General features: G+C 38.5%; 1 protein-coding gene across 1 annotated transcript in view; it reads right to left on the bottom strand.

Annotated features, from left to right (window-relative positions):
- Positions 1-21,898, bottom strand: part of OPN5 (opsin 5) — a 42,947-nt gene that overhangs the window by 6,017 nt on the left and 15,032 nt on the right. Inside the window, exons 5-6 of the mRNA XM_008062681.1 lie at positions 9,810-10,051; positions 6,341-6,398 (exon numbers count right to left, since the gene is read on the bottom strand). Coding sequence (XP_008060872.1) covers positions 6,341-6,398; positions 9,810-10,051 — 300 coding nt within the window. The remainder of the gene's footprint in view (positions 1-6,340; positions 6,399-9,809; positions 10,052-21,898) is intronic.

The following is a 21,898-nucleotide window of genomic DNA, read 5'->3' as shown; positions in this document are numbered from 1 at the left end:
GTGCTAATCAGTCAATTGCTGCTGATATGACTGCATAAGAAGAAATGCTGACTTACTCAACAGCTTCATTTTCCCCTTCTCTGGTTTCTTGGAGAGGTGAATAGGCCTTTTTCCCCAGCATTCCACAGACGACTGTGGTCTCAGAATTCTCCCCCCAAGGTACCTGATGCCATACTGCCCTTCTGTCCTAAGGGTGGTACATACCCTAGAGAGTACCCTGCTCACAGAAGACTCATATCTCCAGTACGCAGTACCAATTTCTTTTTTTTTCTTTTTAACTATTTCTATAACTGCCAGGACCACTTTTAAGACTCCAAGTCCCTACTCTTACCCAGCTGTCCATTGGTCAGGCTGATATTGCTCAGACCAGTTCTGATTGTGACCATATCCAATGGGAAAAGACACGACCACATGAGTCCTCATAGAACCCCTGATAACCAACTTTAACGGGAACGCAAATCTCAACTTGTTAAATTACAGATTTTGATTCAGTAGGTCAGGGGTTAAGACCAAGTTCTGCATTTCTAACCAGCTCTCAGATGACACCCAAGCTCGGGGTGTACATACTACGTTTTGGACAACAAGGATTTAAACTACCCTGTTACAATAACATCACACGTAGGCATTAGTGAGTTAAAAATCCTAGATAAACCTTCAAAATGGGATCTTCTCTGATTTAAATACACACTCCAGCTAAGAACCAAAGGTTCAGGTAACTGAGAAGTTCTGTAGCTGGCATGAACCGCAAAGAGAATTTCTGATTCTGCCTCTATTCCCGCAAACAACTATATAGTAAGAAATTGTGTCCTCACCTCAGTGATATGTCTACTGGAAGGCTGGTTGTCTTGATCCTCTCATCAGTGCTAACTAGACAGGATAGGATGCTCTGACCCCCTTCTCTTTCCAGGATGACTCCCACTGGCATGGAGCAAACCCTTATTCTTGGTCAGATGCACTACCTGTCACCTCCAAAAATGACTCAAATAGGCCAGCATCTCTTCATAGTATCTATTCCTAGCACTAGTGATTTCCTGTGGCAGAGCTACCGGTGGCTATTCCTACAGAATCCTGGTATGTTTCCCACCTTTTCAAACAGTTTGAATACCCCCAGATCTGTGGTGACCAGACATATTAAAAAACGTTCTCCTATCACCTTCAGAAAAGAGTTTAAGCTATCACTATAAAACACACTTGGAATAATTAATGTTCCTTCTAATAATGATGATAGCAATAACTTCCATTTATTTTATACTTTCAATAGGCCAGAACTGTCCTAAGATTCTTACAGACTCACATGAATTATAACACATCCCAATAAGGTGAGGCTGTTCCTATTCACAGCTATGGCAACCAAGGACACTGAAAAATTTGTCCCCACACAGTTGGCAAATGGCAGCTCTTGAGTTTGAGATCAAGTCTGACTGGTTCTGAAACTGTACTCTAAACGTCTATACTGCATCTCCAATGCTCCAGTCATTGTTTGGGAGAAAAAATGTGTAACTCACACTGCCCTAAATCACCTGGCCAGCCCCATTTTCTTGTATCCTGGGGAAGAAAACCGATTCATGAAATTTTCTTTTCTTCAAACCAAACATTCAGACATTCAAAGATATCAGAAGATGACTGTTCCTAGCAATGAAAGAATTATTCTCTAGAGGATTTGTAAAAGGTTCATATTTATCTCTTCATCTGAGGAATAGAGGCACATATGCAAAACAATTCCCAGAACCTGCCCTGATATTTTGCAGTTTCTCAAAGTATTGCATTAAAGTAAATCCTCATGGTGTTCATAGCTCCTCATCTAAAAACTATTACAATTAAAAGCAATTTACAGTGTATATACAGGTCAAAACTTTGCCAAAACTGCCAAACCTCTAAAAAGAAAAACTGAATACACATTCTCCCCTTCTTTTGTATCTACCAAAACATTCAGGATAGTCTATACTGCAAAAGCTCTTGAATGCAGAGCTGAATGAGTGAATGCAGCATTTGCCTCTGTAGATTTGGCCAATGTTAAAATCAAATAAAACAAACCAACAAAGCACAAGCACAATTTGGAATAATTTTTTTCTTTCAAATATGTTTCATGTCATGTATATCTGTCCATTCTAAAATCCATGGTGCTTGTAAGGTTATATTTGGCATGACTAAAGAAAGCAGGTTCAAAGTAATTGAGAAAAGCAATTTAAATGACAGTGCTTGTTTGGGGTCATTGCCTTGCTAAGCTATGGGTGGCCATGTGTTCTTTGAACTATGGCCAGGCCATGTTTTCATAAGCTTTGGCCCCCTGCCCAACCTTGGAGAGGAAAATCCTCTCTCTCTCTCTCTCTCTCTCTCTCTAATAAATAAATAAATAAATGACAGTGCTTGCTTTGATTCAAATTATTTCCAGAATATAGTCCATAAATTCCTATAACCTGATGAATATGTTAAAAGTAAAATGTTTTAAAAATCCTTCAAAGTCAGAGTAGGTGAGTGGGGTTTTGCTATGTGGCATCCACAAATGGTTTGAGGCTTTGAGCAAAGTCTGTACTGACTGAGGGCATGCCCTTCGAAATATTTTCTTACCAAATTTCCTGTGGGCCTTATATTTTTTGCCTTTTGCCCCATTTTCACAAGAGGAGTACAGAATGGTCTACACTTTGGCCTTCTGGGCAAGGAAGCCTGACTCCCTCTCTACAAAATTAGTTACTGAATCAATGGCCAATGCTAACTTCACTAACCTTTTTGTAATGATATATGCCTTTATTTTATATAATGTTCTCTGAGGTTTTGACAACCTTTAAGACATTTCATTATGCCAGCACCATTGTTTCCTTCAATAGCCTACTCATCAGCTGGTTCTGACTCTTTTCCTCTCTCCCTCTCTTCTTCTTTGTTTTTTCTCCATCTGCACTAACTTAATGAAGAAGCATTTCCTTTCATGGATTTGCGGTCATATTGCTAAAGGCCATCAAATGCAGTCGTGTGTTTTTCAAAAGAAAATTTAAGGAGACATTTTTAAGTTACTGTTTTAGTTCTATATAGACATAATGCTTGATTCTTAAGACAATTGCATTTCTAAGAGTCAAAAACTCAGTTTTTACTGTAAAATATATTCTTATTGCCTCATTTTACTTGAAAAAAATCAAAATACATTTGGATTTTATTATGATTCTTAAAAAACCAACTTTCAAGTTAGTAGGGCATTTCTCCTCTCAGTCCTCATTTTACAAATTTATTTTTTAATTCATTTATTAATGGACAGATCATGTTTAAATGAAGGTCAAGGGATAAGGATTTTACATTCTTGATATAGTACTCTATCCCATGTTTCCAAATATCCCCCAAATCACAACCTGATAGTTACTTGTTTGATTCCAACCATTAAATTTCCAAGTGTCCTTCAAAAGTCAGACACTAAGCCAGTTATGAGAACCCAAAAGAGAATAGTCATAGAACCAGCTAAAAGAGTTTGTAATCTTTCTCACACACAACTCCATCAGACACAAAATGAAATATATCCTTTTTTAAAGCTAAAGTTAGCAGAAATAGAATGTGTAGGAGTGTGTGGAGACTGCACAGAGTTTTCCAAATCACTGGAAGACCCTGAAGAAGGGAAACCCACTCAGGAAATTATCCACAGGCAGCCTGGCATACACAAGCCAACCCCAACGATTTCTTATCCTTTTCTGCCTTAATTCTACGCCAAGGACCAAGTCTCTCTTTCTACATAAATTTTGGTGCCTCTCAGCTCTTAGAGTATTACTCTCACAAAAAAATGTGGACTCAGATCATGGAGGATTTAAATTCTATTTTTCAAATAAGTAATAGAAATGAACTCTAGAATCTGCCCCACCAAAAGCTCCTATTATTTAAACTCTTTTTTCCCTTTTCAAAATACTAATCCTTTCTTATACATGCTTTTTTAAAGCTATGTTAAACACCACATTTTAGTTACACAGTTAAATGAGAGAATGCAATCTACCTTCAGGGTCTTCTATACAATGTTAACATTAAATTCCAACTTCTAGACAAACCTACACTAACCTACATGCCTACACTAACCTATATGTCTTTTCTCCTTTTCTTACCTCTATCTCTATCATCCACTTCCACAATCCCCTGAAAACAAAACAAAACAAAACAAAGAAAACCTTCAATTCACTTTCTTCGGGTCTTTCAAAACCAGCAATTTCTTTTTTAACATGTTTTCCTATCTGTTTACTTCCTAACTCCATAATCCCCATATCAGTGGGTATGACTTTTGATTATTTTTAACAATCTATTTTGAATATCTTTACCTATGTTGCAAACACTCTCGGTTCAGCACATCCTAAATATAATTTATTCTCTCCCCATCCCACTCCCTCCTCTGCAATTTCTCCTCTGTAGACACCATTACCCACACTGTCTCCTAAGCAGATGTCCCCAAATCATCCTTGACTCTGCTACCTCCATGTAATCAATTGCAAAGAACTCCTACTTTTAAAAATATCTTTAAAATAACCCCACATGATCTCCCTATAACCTTCGTGATAAGATGCATAAAACAGTATAAACAACAAGGCCCTTGGGGGCTGATCTAACTCTTACAAACTACCATTTCCAGTCTTATTTCTGACCATCATCACCCATCATAATAAGAGCAACCGCTAATATGCAGGGGTGCTTCCTCTGCTGCTACAAGCATGGCACTAAGTGATTTATGTGGATATTATTTCACTTAAGCCTCACAATGACCCTGTAATACTGTTGTTACATCCCTACTTTTCAAGCTAACCAAAGGACTCAGAGAGAAAGTGCAACCCAAGCAGTCAACTCTATGTTTTATACAATGTCCACCTCCAGGAGAGGTGGCACACTCACTCACATCTCTATAATTGTCACATCTGGCTAAATGTCCCTTGCCTCTCTATTCTAATGACAATTCTGCTTCTTTTCTCCAGACTCTGATAAGCAGTCCCAAGCCCCAGGCAGAGTTTTTACTTTATTTTTCTTTAATCATAGAGTATGTTTTAAAACATCTCTTTAGCATTTGTCTCAAACCAATGACACAGATTAGCTTATCCATCATCCTCCACCCTGACTCTCAAGAAAACTAAAAGTCCAAGGAACTGAGGTTGCCATGTACTGAGGCTGAGCCGTGGAGGAGGGCAAAACTCTCTATAAACCTTCAAATGGAAAGAGCGAAGAGATTCCCAGTGTATAAGAGGGGCTACTCTCCTCCCCTTTTCACTGTTTTCACCAGCATTTGTCAGAAAGGCAGAATCAGAATTGATGTGGGACACCATAGTTCATAGCAGAAGGGGAGGGAGATGGACTGGGGAAGTGTGGAGAACACTTGCCTGGGCCTTGTATTAAAAGAATTACAGGTAGATGGCCCTGCTTATCAGATTAGGAGAGAAGGTCAGATATACCAGGAGTAGACAGCCTATTTGGACCTAGTATTTATATGCTTTCCCTTTTCACTAGCTCTTAAAGGGCAAGGATCTGTCTTTGAAATCATTCCATCTCATTTATACCTGAATCTCTTTGCCTATAGGCCTCAAAGGGTATTTTTTGAAAAAAAGAAAGAATGAACAAAAGAAAGGACAAAGAACAAACAAGGAGGAGAAGCACCACTTACAAAGAGCTATCTCCACTAAATTCATTGCTTAAGCAATTACAACTTGTAATGCCCTGTTACATCCACTATATTGGTAAGTAGAACTTAATGAGAAAAACCCATATGGGTTAAATTATCATCAGTGGGAATTATTTTTGTCCTCAATTTTGGAGGTACAAAGGAGTTTTCCACTCAGGGATTTGAAGCAAAAATGATTTCCCTAGAGGACTCCTTTGCAGAATCGCCATACACAGAGTGTGATCCTCCAGAAGCATGAAAAGAGATTGGCTGTGAGAACCAAAGCATCTACCAGTCAAAAAGCCATGACCCAACACACATGATCACCCACCTAAACTACCTCCTGACCCCATATTAAGAAATAATAATGACAATGATATAATAAAGTTAAATAATGCCCTAATCAACAACTAATACAACTTTTCAACATTTTTCTTAATATCTCAAACTTAATTCTGCTTGGCATGACAAAAGGTTTTAAAGTACAATAAAAATAAATTTCCAGGGACCCTCATACCAATAATATTTTTTAAAGTAGCATTCTATAATCTAGTTTTCATTTTGCCATTGGAATTCCCCAGCAAACCCTGGCTCAAGGAATAAGAGGAGAAGTATACAAAATATAAATATATAATATAAAGAGAAAAATGTGGCCACAATCAAATGTTTACAGCAGTGAAGAGGCAAACAAGTGAATAAATGTCTCCATGAGGGATATCATAGCAATCTTCATACCTCTTGATGGATTTCCAGCACAGCAGAAGACTTCCTGACTGTGGTAACAGTGTGCAGCCTAGAGACAGGAGAAGAAAAATACAGTTTATATATACATACACACACGTATACACATATACATGCATGTATACACAATACACATAGATGTATTCGACTACTATGAGGGTCATGTACACAAGACTTGGATTAGAGAGATATGAAAAATAGTATTTCAATTTAGAATATTAAAAGTCAAGGAATCCTTTGAGCAGAGCTTTCTAAAGCACATCACTTATTTATGGCACAATCCCTCTGCCATGGTGAGCTTTCTGTTCTCTAGAACAACATCCATTGCACACGTACCTACCACTCAACTGGGCTCTGTGATTCACCTACTGAAAGAACACTCCTTGGAAAGACAGCACGGCAAGCTAATGCAGTCAAGGAGGTTTAGTTACAACAGTAATGCCAAAGTTTGAGGTTTGGTTTTCCCTTATTTTGTTTGTCTGTTTACTAAGTACTAGGATAACAATGCTTCCATTCTTCACTGTACACCTCCCAGAATATTTTGAACATTTCTTCTCCATCTAAGATTGTCCCAGCATCTGAAGGCTCCTTCCTCTGTCACTGACCATATGTGGCCTTGCTGGTCTCTGTGTAGGTGAGGTCAAAGGTCTAGAACTCCACGAACTGCACTGCCAAGGTATCCTTCCTCAGCCTCTGGTTCATTGACTTTCAATAATGACTGTATGAGAGTCATCTGGAAGAAGTAAACAGTCAAGTAACTGAAGCTTAGGCCCAGTCCAGGTCAGTTAAAGCCAAATTTCTGCAGTCAGGGTCCAGACAGTGGTCATTTATCAAAGTTCCCCAGGTGTCTCCATTACACAGCCAGAGTGGAAATGCACTGTTTATAAAATATGGGGTGGGCTCTTCCTTTGATTCATCAGTTTCCACCAAAATCTCAGGGGACTCAACTGGGGAAGGTAGAGAGGGTGAGTTTAACTTTTCATGAACTGTTAAAATTAGTTGTAGCTTTATTATTTGAATTCAAGACCCAAGACAGTCTTCCCTTATAAGCAAATACATTTCAGAGCTCATAAAAGGAAAGAACAATATCAATTAATCTGGTTTAATTTAATTGTTCTGGCAATACATTACCACTCTGAACTCTTCATATCACTTAACTCACTCCATGGGCCTCCACAGTACTCGCTTGCTTAGTTTCTTAATAACAACAGAGATAAACAAGATTTTGTTTTGTTTTGTTTTGCTTCTTTGTAAAGATAAAAAAAGAAACCTCTGGTGGCCACTCTCCACCCCTCTGCTCTTCTCTGAAACATCTTCTAAAATCTGCAACTCAATACCTCTCTAGCATTCCTTCCCCAGAGATATTTCAACCCCTAGAACCCAAGGGTTCTTCGCTGTTCATCACTACTGCCTGCTTTTCTCACTGAAAGTTGACACGCTAGAGTAAGGAAATAGCCCTCGCCCTCCTCCAGCAAAACAATTGCTATATTTCGTATAAATGGCTAATGGGAACAAGTGAACTGAGCTGTCTCTCGCCTGGCTGATTTTCCTAAAGGTTTCTGGCCCTAAGTCACTTTCCTCCACATAAATTTCCCTCTTTCCATTGTTGAGCACTGAATATTTATGCGCTGCTCACAGTTGTGAGTGAATGTACAGAACACAGAGCCAGTCTGAGGCAAAATTAGGAGGCAGGTGAAATTTGCTTGCGGCCATTCCTGTCAAATTCCCATCTCCTCCCGATGAAGAAGTGCCCCATTACATTCTCCCACAACTGCTCTATTAAAATTATTCTCTCAACCTGGGTTCATAATAAAGTATCAATAGCTGATGAGGGCATAGGGTTATTACTTCCAAAATAAATGTATTTTAGCTTTGGATTTAACTATTCAAAAGTGAAGGCATTAACCACCAAAAATTTGAAAAAAAAAAAAAAACTGCTAACAATTGTCCCCAGACCTTCTTACACAACCATTGTGCTTAATTCTACAACTTTAGGAGATGGGTAATCATTCCAATCCTATGCTCTAAGTATTTAACTTGCCCAAAAATATAGAGCAATTGTAAATAGCGGTCTTAAACACTGGTTTTTCTATTTACAAATTGTGTATCTTTTCTCCTGTACCACAGCAACAATGACAATACCATCTTTTATTTGTACCTCTTTATCATCTTTTTCATTTGACTTTGGAAAGAAATCTAAATTTCAAAATATTTGCCAATCACATGAGCACAATGAAAGAACAAGACAAAACCCACATCATCCCATAGCTAGTTCTACATTGTATCCACTGCCCCCTACTTACTCAAGGAAAGAGGTTGAACAATATCTAGACATGAAGTGAGTAAGAAAAGCGCTCAAACCCAGGACCTTCTTGACACTCTTCATCCTAGATTATGAATTCAGGTGCCTATTCCTCTTTTTGCTACTAAGATTGGCCCTGAGTGGACATGGAAGACCACCAGTTACTCCAAAGACTTTACTCATCCTGAGTCTTTTTTATTTGTTTGTTTTCATTTTAGAGTTGTGGGGTACATGTGAGGATTTACTGCAGAAGTAAGTTGCATGCAGGTGAGGTTTGAGCCTCTAGGGAGCTCTCTCTGATAGTAGACCTGGAACCAAGTGTGTTGCTCCGTGCCCCTCGTCTCTCTTTCCTCCCTCCCTCCCTCCTTTAGCAGTGTCCAGCGGCTGTTGTTCCCACCTTTGTGCTCATGTGACCAGAGATCAGGGCCTGCTGATCAGTAAGAACATGCAGTATTCAGTTCCTTCTTTCTGTGGTAGTTCACTAAATATGAGGGTCTCCAGTCTTTTAACCCTTTAGGAAAAATAGCGTTGGATTCCCACACTCTCTTGTTCAACATGTAGCCGAAACAGTATGAACAGGAGAACATAGTTTTGAAACTCAATAGACCTGAATTTATATCCCTACTCTGTTATTTTCTGTTTAAACATGGGCAGCTTACTTAACCTTAAACTTACTTTAATCTCAGTCTCCTCATCTGACAAAAAAAAAAAAGAATAACACAGGGATCTTGTGAAAATAGAAAAATATAACCTGGCACAGAGCAAAAATGTCATTTCCCCTTCTGTGACTGCCCAACTCCTATGCTCACATGAAGCAGTGATGCCATGTGAAACAGTATTCTTGTACCAAAATGAATTTGGTCCCAGAAAAAGAGGGTGAGAGCCATTGATACATAGTGGTTGTTCAAATACACATAGCTCTGTATCTTAGTTGCTCCAGGATCAAAAGCAAAATCACCTTTCTCACTATCTATCCACATCATACAACCCCTACACATCCGATTACTTGATTTCAGAAATTTCATAAGGAGAAAATAAAGTTCTCCTTAACATTACTCCTAGGCGATGAGCTTTAACCCTAGGAAGACAGCACATCCAAGTGGCTTGAACTCCATAGGATTTTGAAACAAAGAGATGTATTTCTCACTTCTGAAATTTTACCTGAAGTCTTCCAGAGACTTCTTCTTGGTTGCTTTCAAACCACCAGTTTGGCAACAGGCAAATTTGTAATCAATGACCTGGTAGATGATGGGATTATACATCGCTGCCGATTTTGCAAGTAGGGTTGGCACCACAGAGAGTTGTATGGGAATGGAGTCTGGCCTTCCAAAAGCTGACCACACAGAGACCACCGCATAAGGAATCCAGGCAATCAGGAAGCCAGCACAAATCAACATCGCCACCTAATAATGAGGGAAGGCCACAGAAAACAGAATCAAGAAAACCTGATAAAAGACAAGAGTCTGAAATGATGGGTATGGAGAAGAAGCAGGTCACCTCTTCACACCCAAGTCTCTTATTTTTCAGTTTATCTTGTCCAGAGAAATCATTTCATATGGACTTCAGAAAAGTCCAACCAGAAGTGGTTACAATTCTTTATCCCATTTACCACATCCTATCCATTCTCTACTCTAGAATTTGAATGTACCCAATAACACAAACTATAAACCTATAATAGCCATTAGATTGTGCCTACATGGGGCAAGAAATCAAATAAAAAGACATCTGTGCTCCTCAGCTTTCCAGACTTTTCAACACACGTTCATTTAAAAACTTGATGGAAAATATGTGCACCTTGATGAAATTTTAAACCATCCATATTTGCCTCAGGAAATTTAGAAACTCTACCATGGTTTGAAATTCTAATATGAATCTACAGAAATCTCTATTAAATATTATTTCTTTTGAGTTTTTCTCATGTTTGAGGCTCAGATAACAGAAATTCATTAGGTGTAAAGTAAAATAAAGTCATCAAGATTCAGCTAAAATGGCATAGTTGTATAAAACAAGACCTTTTCAGAAAGCACTTTTCACTCTCACAAAATTATAATTACCTTAGGGGCCTTTTTACTTTCAGACTAAAGAACAATTAGAAAACACCCTCATGAGCTTCTCACCATCTGCAATTCAGTTCCTTTAATAATGTAGTCCTAATTAGTGCTGTGTAACGACTTACCTGACCCCTACACATCATCTCAGTTCAACTCAACAAACCCTTTATCACAAATGCTTTGTACAAGACAGTATGCCAAGTGCTGTGGTATTCACTGAGTATAACTCAGGTATATAACTGAGGGTCTGATTTGTATCCCTCTCGAATACAAATAACGATAGTATAAAGCTGAATATGATTAAAGTGCCAGCTGGACAAATTTATATCCTATTGGGCAAATCTAGAAGGGTTTCATGGAGGATATGGCATATAACCTGCATCTTGTCAAGTACAAATAAATGACTAGTAGAGAGACCAGCACAAGTAAAGGCATAGACAGGAATGTAGGAGGTTTATACAGGAGCTAGTGAGCAACTCACTTCAGTATAAAAAAGCAACAAAGGGAGATAAAAAAAAAAGAAGATAGCATCCATGTATTCAGGATTTTGTATAAAATATTACTAAGCTTGCATTTAATTCTTTATGCTAGTAGGCTTTTGAGCAGGAAACATGATGACAGCTCTGCTTAGGAAGATTAACCTGTAGAATAAAAATGGAGCAGAAAAAAATAGGAGGTAAAAAGATTGTTGTTTATTCATTCAATTAACAAGCATTTTTTAGCATCTTCCATATGTTTTGTTTGGAAGATAAAGAAATAAACAAAGCAGTCACATCTCTACCAACACAGAATTTCTACACTTAGCAGGCCTGCTAAGGCAAGAGTCTAAACAAGAAATAAGATGGATCTTCCTCAGAATACTGAGACTGACAAGTGAAGTCAAAGATTTGGTTTTTATTTTAAATGAGATATTTCAAGCTCTAATTGAGAGAGTATACTAGCCTCAAACTCTTATACCGTTATCTACTAGAATATTTTTTCTGTAAAATAAATAATGAAACTATACATATCAGCCTTCTGAGTTGTAGACACCTGTTTTTGTTTGTGTGTTTGCCTTATTTTCATCTCCCCAGTTTACCACCTACCTTAGTATTCCCAGCAGCCCTCTACCTCCCAGGCTGTTTGATAGAGTTGACTTCATAGGCGTCACATGACCCAGGTCTGATCAGAGTACACATGCCTCCAAATACAATAATAGGAACAGGAATCTGCACAAAACTCAAGTGATTGTGATTGGATCCATCTTTAGGATTTTAATGAGAGAATTCAAGGAAAAGTTAACCTGCCTTTTATCTCTGAGTAAGGACGAAGCTATCTAAGGCTAGACATTACCTCCTCTTTTCCCATCCCCTAATTTAAGAAGTAAAACAATTCCCCAAATCAGGGTCACGACCTGTTATGTAAAGGATAAATGATAAGGAGTGAGACACAAAATGTTTTATTAAAAATAGTTAAAACAGCAATATCTGTGAATGCTTTTTTGGTTTAGATGTTTGATTGTATATTTTTTTTTATAATCAGGTCATGGTATGCTTTCACGTGTGCTTTAGAGGTTTGCAGGGAATGGTCAACAGACCTCAGTCTACTTGACCTGTGGAACAGTTTGCTTTTGGGGTGTGTTTGCCCTGGGAACCCACCTTTTGTGGGACATATAGGAATGAATTATGGAAAATCTGCTCTAAAATTTCAGGTTCTAAAACTCCACTCAGGGCAATCCACCTCATTTGAGTGCCAGGCTTAACAGAAGAACACAACTCACCACCACACTGTATACCCATGTAATCAACATGCACGTATACCCCTAAAATAAAAAATAGTAATAAAATAAAATACCACCCAATAATTTCAAGGTTTGTCTCTGAAAATTAGCTGCAGTGGAGACCAATCTTAACAATATCTGTGTTGTTCCATTTTACAGAGGATATAAAACCCCAAGATAGGCATCAAGAGAGCCCGGACCTCCTGCATGTCCTGCAGACTTGTCTTAGGGTCCTGAGCCCAACTCTTACCTATTCTAGCCGTTATAAACTGCCAAGGTCTAATGCACACATGCAGCTCTCCCACTGGACCTGGGTTTCCATTTTTCTACAGAAACTTAACCAGGGGAAATTTTTATTTGGTTTAGTCCAAGTGACTTCTGTTTGTAAGTGGAATAGATGCCTCAAAGCTCACAGTGAGGGCCTTCTTTTTCTAAACCCCCAAGTAAACACTAACTATATAAATAAAGCTTGCTTTAGCAGATGTCTGGGGACTTAATATAGCACCATCTTTGCTTCTTTGGTGAGTCATATGATGAGTACACAGTATCTCAAAAGCCATTTTCTGTGTCTCAGCCAAAGTCATTGACAAAAAATAGATCAGCACTTAGTCCATAATACTTTCTACATTTTACATGCCTTCTACTTTTAGAGGAGTGTGCAACTGGGAAACAGGAAACACTTAAAACATTTGCATTATGTTATCCTTTTTAAAAGAACATAGAAGAATTAAATATACTTCAGTTTTATAAACACATAGCAAATGAATCATTGGAATTAGAATAAAGCTAAATATGTTAAGTTGAAAGACTAGAAATTGAGTTTAGAGCAGAAAGAGGGATGGGATAAAAAGCTAGGCCTAAAGGGTACAGTCAAATGTTATTTATGTTTTTGAAGTAAATATAAAATTAATATAAGGCATGTTTATTTTCCATAACCTTTTCATTTTAAAATATACTCCACAAAATATTGAACATTTAAATATTAAAACTATTTTCAGATATATGCCACAAAAGTTTTCAAAATTTTCATGTTATCCTCTATTTTTTCCAGAACTTTCTCCTCAGTTTGGAATATGTTTAATCTTTCCACCAGTTCATTTCTCACTTTCCTCAATTCTAAGTGTGTTCTCATTTCTATTTTCCAAAATTTGTATCCCAGATATCCTTAAACCAGTTCTAACACAGGCACCTGTACCTGTCAACCTTTCTGAAGTTAGTTGTTTATTTTTTAATGGCTTCACTTTTTCACTGCCTTTTGGGTCACTGGAAAAGCAGCAAAACTTCAAATCCTAAATTAGACAGTTTTGTGGGAGGAAATTCACAGAGTACGTGTTTAGCTTCTACAAAAGAATCACACATCTGCAACCCAGTTCATTTTAAGAACATCTTGCTGCAGAGGACCAAGGGATATAGGCGCTTTCCAGTTCTAGTTCAAGCTGCCATTGTGTAACGAAAGGATATCATTCACAATTGCTCAATTCCAGCAAATTAACCAATTAAAGCAATAATAGAATAATATGGTTGAAAGTAAATTCTCCAAGTTTTGTATATATACATATATATACACACACGGTTGTGCCTTTGGGTGCAGTTTCTCTAAATCATGCCAGTAGAAAAGATTTCAAAGAATGGAATTCCTGTCCTCTTAATTTGCAGAAGTGGTGTGCAACAATGGAAAAGTCACTGGCATTGATACTCTGGGTAACTCCATGATATCAGTCATGGTTCAGCTCCACCCACCAATGTGGGTGGGGCAGAATCCCAGATTCTCTAGGAACCACCATTTTAGAAGGGGTTCCTCATTCCTCTCACAAGGCTTCTTTGCCCAGGTATGAACAAAACTTCAGCTAACATTTGAAGCTGCATGCCACCTTGAAAAATGCAGTAGATAAAAAGATGACACAGGATTGACGTAAGTAAAGGCTGGAAAGGAGGGCCAAAGAGATGGAATAAATTCCCCTTTCAGTAACAAGATTGAATCACATTACAGCACCAGTTAGACTGTGATAGCAAAGATATGTTAGTGACTGGGGTGTGATAGCAGTTACCAGGAAAGATAACCATATCTATGTATTGAGAGAAGAGGAAAGCAGAGGGACCTACCTGCTTCAGGAGAGCACACAATTGACAAGCACAGAAGGATGATAAGATCTGACTTTTCTATCTTGGGTCCAGCTAGCAAGTTAATGGATTTACTCCCCATCAATGACAACCTTCATTGGCCCTCAATTCATATATATATGCACACACACACATATATGTGGTTAGACTTAGTTTTCATACTACCTTATAAGAAATTAGGTAATTAACAACTTTGAGCATGCCTAGCTTGAATTTCTTCCTTCCTTCTATTTTATCCATAGGATGACAATTAAGGCCAACTGTCCTAGACCCTCTTCCATAAACTTGAAAAGAAAAAATTGTCTGAGATCTTTGGTGCACCTACCATATGTTAGCCCTGGTTGTGATCCAAGCAAAAAATATGAATCCATACTTACTAAAAACAAAAAGTAAAAGAAGAAGTCCATACTTCCTAGTTGCAATTTTCTCAAATCTTAAAATACCACTACTCTATAAACAAGCAAAAGCTGCAATTGAAGAGAGGAGGCAAATTAGGTCATATCACTCTATACAACTGTGTTTTGGGGTTTTGGACCAAAACTGAACACAATATTCCCCAATGAGGCACTGGCTGGTTTAAAGAACAGAAAATCATTTACAAGTATCGGGTTCAACAAAACAAGGGCAACTTCACTGTTCATTACAGATGAACCAAGGCCCTTGAGGTAGGGTGGTAATATTGCTTGGAGGAGAACAAATACTCAGATTAAGAGGCCAAGTGGCTTTCGTAGTAAGGGGTATTTCCATAGACCTTTAAATAATTGAGCCAGCCAGGCTCGGTGGCTCTGCCTGTAATCCCGCACCTTTGGGAGGCTGAGGTGAGTAGATTGCCTAAGCCCGCGGGTTCGAGACCCGCCTGGGCAGGCAAGACTTCATCTCTACAATAAATCAAAAAATTAGCCGGGCGTGGTAGCGCGCACCTGTAGTTCCAGCTACTTGGAAGGCTGAGGCGGAAGGATCGCCTGAGCCCCAGCAGGTTGAGGCTGCAGTGGCCGGGAGCAGCCACTGCACTCCAGTCTGGGCGACAGAGTGAGAGTCCAACTCAAAAAAAGTAAAAAATTAAAAAATAATAAAAATAATAATAATAATGGAGCCAATCTAGTCATTTTCACAGAACCTCAGAGTTTTAGAAGGTGGCTGAGATATCACTTAATTTCCTTCCTCCACTTCCTTTCACAGATGAGAAACTAAGGTCCAAAGAAATTAGATGGTTAGCCCTAGATGAATCAATCAAGATCCTCAATTGCAAGCAACAGAGATTGCCTTTGGCTGAGTAAGGCAGAAAAGGAATTAATTTAAAGAATATTGGTCAATATAGAGCAGCATCTCTGGGAATGCTGCATTTAGAATTGAGACCAAGCAGACAAAAATGATACCCAAACTACGATAGTGAACTGGTTCTGATGCAGAAACCACTGCTGCTGTAGCCACTGTCTTGGGATAGAACTCCTTGCCCCTTGACCTGATGTCACTAGTTGCTGAGACAAGCCGATGACTGGTACTTCAGTCCATAGCTGTGCTCTAGTTGCAGAAAAATCTTGGGAAATGATTGACTAGTAGTTTTGGTGTCTTTTTTTTTTTTGAGACAAGGTCTCACTCTGTCACCCAGGCTGTAGTGCAGTGACACAATCACGACTCACTGCAGCCTTGACCTCATGGACTCAAGTGATTCTCCTGCCTCAGCCTCCCATGTAGCTAGAACTATAGGTGTACACCACCACACCCGGCTAATTTTTCTTTTCTTTTCTTTTTTTTTTTTTTAGAGATGGAGTCTTGCTTTGTTGCCCAGGCTGGTCTCAAAAATTCCTGGGCTCAAGCAATTCTCCCACCTCAACCTCCCAAAGTACTGGGGTTGCAGGGGAGAGTCATCATGTGTGGTCCTTTGAGTGTCTTCTAAATTAAGAGGCACATTGTTCCTCCTCCAACTCCCAGCAGAGCACAAAATATTGAAAATTCCTCAGACACAGAAGGGGCTCAGCCACTGGCAGCCAAAATAAATAACAAATACAGACTATGTGACACCCACCTCTCAGTGAGCTACTGGCAAAATTGGAATTGGCTTCTAGTTTGAATTTTGTTTTCATAATTAAGTGGGCTTGAACTAATTATTCCTTCCTTCAGCAAATATATATTAAGCACTTACCATGTATGAGGCATTGTGTTAGGTCCTGGGGACACAAAGAGAACAAAAAGACAAGGTTGTTCTCCCCTGAGACTTTACTGAGCGGTGGTAAAGACAGATGTTGAAAGAATAACCACAAAAATAAGTATGAAATTGTAAATTAATTAAAAATTGTGTCAAGCACCAAGAAGAAAATGTAAAGGTTGCAATAAAACATTATAATAGGAAAACTTGAATTCAGTTTTGGAAATGCTTTTCTGAGAAGTGACATTTAAGCCGGACTTGGTGGCTCAACCTGTAATCCTGCGCCTTGGGAGGCTGAGGTGAGTGGTTTGCCTGAGCCCGCGGGTTTGAGACCCGCCTAAGCAACTCGGTGAGACCTCATCTCTACAATAAATCAAAAAAAATTAGCCGAGCGTGGTAGCGCAAGACTGTAGTTCCAGTTACTTGGAAGGCTGAGGTGGAAGGATTGCCGGAGCCCAGCAGATCGAAGCTGCAGTGGCCGGGAGCGGTCACTGCACTCCAGTCTGGGTGACAGAGTGAGACTCCAACTCAAAAAAAACAAAAAAAAAGAGAAGTGACATTTAAACAAAGAACAGGGGGGCATAATTAACTAATTGTTTGTTTTTCAAACAAAACAGCTCAGTATTCCCACAAACTACACTTAGAGTCCATACCGGAGGCCCTCTGACACTGATTGCTCAATATAAACAGCATTTAATGAGCTATAAAGAAGAGGAGTCATTTAAGGGGAACAGAGCTTTATGCTGAAGAGTTTTTAAAAGATTTCACATTCAGTGTGAAAGAGGAATGTGAAACAAAATGCCCCGTCAGGTATAAAAGGAACAGAGGCACTGAAGTCAGAGATCAAGGTAATCTCTTAAGGTTCACCAAAGTAGCTAGATTAACTTCGTTTATTTTTTTATGTGTTTATTCAAATTATCTTAATAGAGTTCAAAGCAAAAAGGCTCCACAGAACTTGCCCTCACCTCACTTACTACCTGGCAAAGCAGAGTTACAAACATGTGATTCAGTATACCACAACAAGCATCACTACAGGTAATGTGCCAGTGATTTGATGGCCCATAGCAAGGGAACTTAACACTAACCAGGGGAAATTCAGAAGGCTTTCTGGTATAAATAAAGGACACTAAGAGGAATCCAGGTGTCCACAGGATCTAAATACTAACTGTAGGCCTGGAACACTCTAGATGATCCATGTGTGCTAAATGAAATACCAACTTGCAGACATAATAATTTCTGGAAAAATAATTCATGCTTCTGGAATTGCCTTCCTGTCACTCTACCGTCCCCCTCATTAAATCAACAGTAAAAATGTTCGCAGCCGGGCTCGGTGGCTCAGCCTGTAATCCCGCGCCTTTGGGAGACTGAGGTGAGTGGATTGCCTGAGCCCACGGGTTCGAGACCCACCTGGGTGGCGAGACCTCATCTCTACAATAAATCAAAAAATCAGCCAGGTGTGGTGCGCATGCCTGTAATTCCGGCTACTTGGAAGGCCGAGGCGGAAGGATCACTGGAGCCCAGCAGGTCGAGGCTGCAGTGGCCGGGAGCAGCCACTGCACTCCAGTCTGGGCGACAGAGTGAGACTTCAACTCAAAAAAAAAAAAAAAAAGTTCGCTACAGTGTGTGGCGATTTTTACAAGCAGAAATACCCAAAGAAGTAAAGCATTCATTTCTGAGTTTCAAAAGGGAAATTTGAAACTTACAGGGAAGAAAATAGTTATAAGAAAAGGGTTTTGAATGGGGGGGATGACTTTCCATATTTATAGCCAGAGGCCTAAGGGAATCAGGACATTAAGATTACTATGTGAACAATTTAGAGAATACACATGGAAGAGCCAGTTTTCCTACTCCAGAGTAGTAAAGGGCCCACAGTCCAAGAGCAAGGGAAGACATCAGAGGAGCCAGTGACTGACCTTGAGAAGGTGTCTTTAACCTACCCCACTGAGCTGAGCACAAGGGCCAGGAATGGGGGTAGAAGAATAATAGAAACCTCAATCATTTGGAGATATGGAAGCAGAAGTCTTGTGCCTTCCTACCCAGGGACCCAACCAAGCACCCAACATTCTCCTGATGGGTTCCAGTAGAAAAATGGGAAAGCAATTTGCAGTGTCGATGTGCCTAAAAAGGCCTTGTAGTTGGAATAAGGAAGATGCAAAGTGACCCATGACAACTGTAACTGAGACCAGAGGAATCCTAAATATCTCAGCAATGACAGGGTCAATGAATGACAACAACCGGATGAGGAAACCATACCCACCTCCCTGAAATTTTAGGTAGCCCTGGGAAAAGGAGGGAATCCCTGATTCAACAGAATTTATCCTCATTGTTCAACATGAAATTTGTTTTGCAAGGTCAAATTCAGGCATAGAAACAAGATTATATTGAGTCAGAAAAATATAGTTAGTCAAAGAGAGAGAGAGTGAGCACACCTGTTTGTAGTCTGTGAAATTTCAGGTATCTACAAAAGAAGCAAAACCATCATTTTTTAATTAATTAGAGGAAAGCTACAAAGAAAAGAAAGGTTTGTAGATGGAATGCCAATTTTTAGCTTGACAAAAATCAGGCCAGCAGAATGCAGGCTTTTATAATAACTCAGCTAGAAATAATTAGAGTACACATAAAACAAAGTGATTTTGATCCTTGAATCCAGGAAGGTAGCCTTGAAGTAATAAGCTTTTAGACCAGGCTATTCTGAAGATCAGAAGCACCAAGTGAATAAGCAAATTGACAATTCTGAGCAGTAGTTAAATGAGAGGAAAGGCTTCTAAACTAGGAAAAGGCCAGTGAAAGGTTGTTTCCACTTATTTTCACTCAATAGGAAAAATCAAGGTCAAAATTGAGTAGTAATTGAAAATTTAGTACAGAAGTTATCACAAAACTTGTGTTTAACTTTGACTTAAATTTTTTGCACAAGTAATAATAATTAGAAACATTTCATATTTAGGTTATTTTAATGTAGGTTTCATATATACAAATGAAATATAGATATATTGTATAATATTACATATTATATGATAAAATGTCATTTAGCATATAAGTTAAAAGAATATAAATTACATATAACAAAATTATATGTATGCATGCCTGTATTTTATTTAACATTTCTTTGGTTAAGAAATATAGACATATTGTATAATATTACTTATGATATGATCTAATGTTATTTAGTATATAAATTGAAAGAATATAAATATATATGTAATGAAATTATGCAGATGTATGACTATACTTCATTAACATTTCTTTGGTTAATCTGATCTAAAATGAGCCTAGCTATTTGAACTACACCATCCAAGTCAAGCAGAATAAGTACAAACCAAATCAAATGGTGTATGCTGAGCTATACCTTATAATATTAAATGAATTTCAGAAATATTGACTAAATAAGCTGCTCACCCCTCAAGAAAACATACAGAACAAGATGATAGAATGTGAGTGAGTGGAGTTAAACAATTTAACTAATAAAAACAAACACGATGAGTAACAAACTGGGGGAAATTGGAGATGGTCTCATGGGAATCTGGACCCAGACCCAGAGTCATTGAGAAAGATCAACAGTGTCTCAAGGCCAATAACATAGTTGTGGAATGGCAAACAGAGAGATGAGGGGAATGGTGAGAAAAAAGCAAATCATTAGACTTCACAGCAACTTTATGATATGTCAAACTACAAGGCTGTCAGGTAAACTTCAACCCACACACCACTGTGATGAACATCGCATTGTTTCTCTGGACACACTTCTTCCATAAATGATTAAGAAGGAAAATATTCACTATCAGTGCATTTATCCATTTCCTAAAATGGTACCTGGTACAGAGTAGGATTTGTACTAAATGTAATTAGAATTTAATTGGGATTTATTTACTTAGATTAAATTTATTTCTTAAGAATTACAGATAAGAGCTAAAGGGAGAGCTAGAAATGAGGAACCCAATTCATAATGCTATATTTTATGCAATATCTTCCTACTTTACAGCCAATTATAAGACAGAAGTAGATCATAATTCCTGATTCTGCATTTTGATCCAAGAACTGCTCCATTATGAAGTTATCAATACAGATTTAGAGTAATGAAAATGACTCTCAAAGCTTCTTCTACTCAGCATGTAGGGTTTAGGGTATAAAAATGAACTGGAGGCATCAAGAATCTTTAGTTCACATTAAAGAATTAAGGAATCTTCGCACAATTCCAAACATTCTGCAACTTGAAGAGAGGACTATTCCTAGGATCAAGGCCATCTCTGGTTTGAGAGGAACTTAGTTGCTGTGGGTCCCTGAGACTAGTAGTCTCTAAAGTGGGCCATGAGGACACTTGCGGGTGGGATATTGATCAGTGTGCTTGATTCAGATACAGGAAGAAATTATTAGAACTTAAATCTACATTTATTTTTATCTTTAAAATGTGAGACAGAAATTAGGGTGTGCTAATGTTTAATACACCGTTTGATGATATTACCTGTATGTCATTTCTATTGAGGGTACATGTTGGAAAGTATTTTTTCAACATAGGGGTGAGATATGTGAAAGCATGAAGACTACTGCTTTAAACTTGACCAGGGATTCTTAAAAGGCATAAGGGTAAAGGAGAAACCCGGTTCCTTTAATACCTACCATGTACCAGGTGACAACATGCTTTATCTCCTTGATTTTCCACCATAACCCATTGAGATAGATGTTACTATTCCTGTTACACAATAAGGAAACAGGGATTCAAAAAAACCAAGAGTCTAGCCCTGGGTCACAAACTTGGCAAGTGCCAGTGATAGAACTAAAATTCTGGTCTGTTGTTAGATTGTATGTTCTTTCCTTACACCACAATATCTAAAGAACTGCCAACTCTGAAACTAGCATTACTAAGGGATTCAACCCTGCAGAAATTGCTCTTGTGTGAACACAAGCTTCCCATGGGAAACAATGTATGGCAAATTCTTACTCTGTAATAATTTGAATAGTAGAATGTCCCTAAGGATGTCCCAAAGCCCATGCAAAACAGTTAATACTGTGGGGCATTATGAGTCATACAAGTTATTCTTATACTGAAATAATTATTAAGAATCATTAATACCCTACTCAATAGAGATAAAATCCCCCAAAGAATCCATTGTATAAATTTGGTAGATACTAAAAATCCGTGTGTGTGTGTGTGTGTGTGTGTGTGTGTGCAGGAAACAGA

This window comes from Carlito syrichta, unplaced genomic scaffold (genome assembly GCF_000164805.1).
Source record: "Carlito syrichta isolate Samal-C Ts95f unplaced genomic scaffold, Tarsius_syrichta-2.0.1 Scaffold305794, whole genome shotgun sequence".
NCBI lineage: Eukaryota > Metazoa > Chordata > Mammalia > Primates > Tarsiidae > Carlito > Carlito syrichta.
Note: the sequence above shows the minus strand (reverse complement) of the source record. Positions and strands in the feature narration are given on the sequence as shown.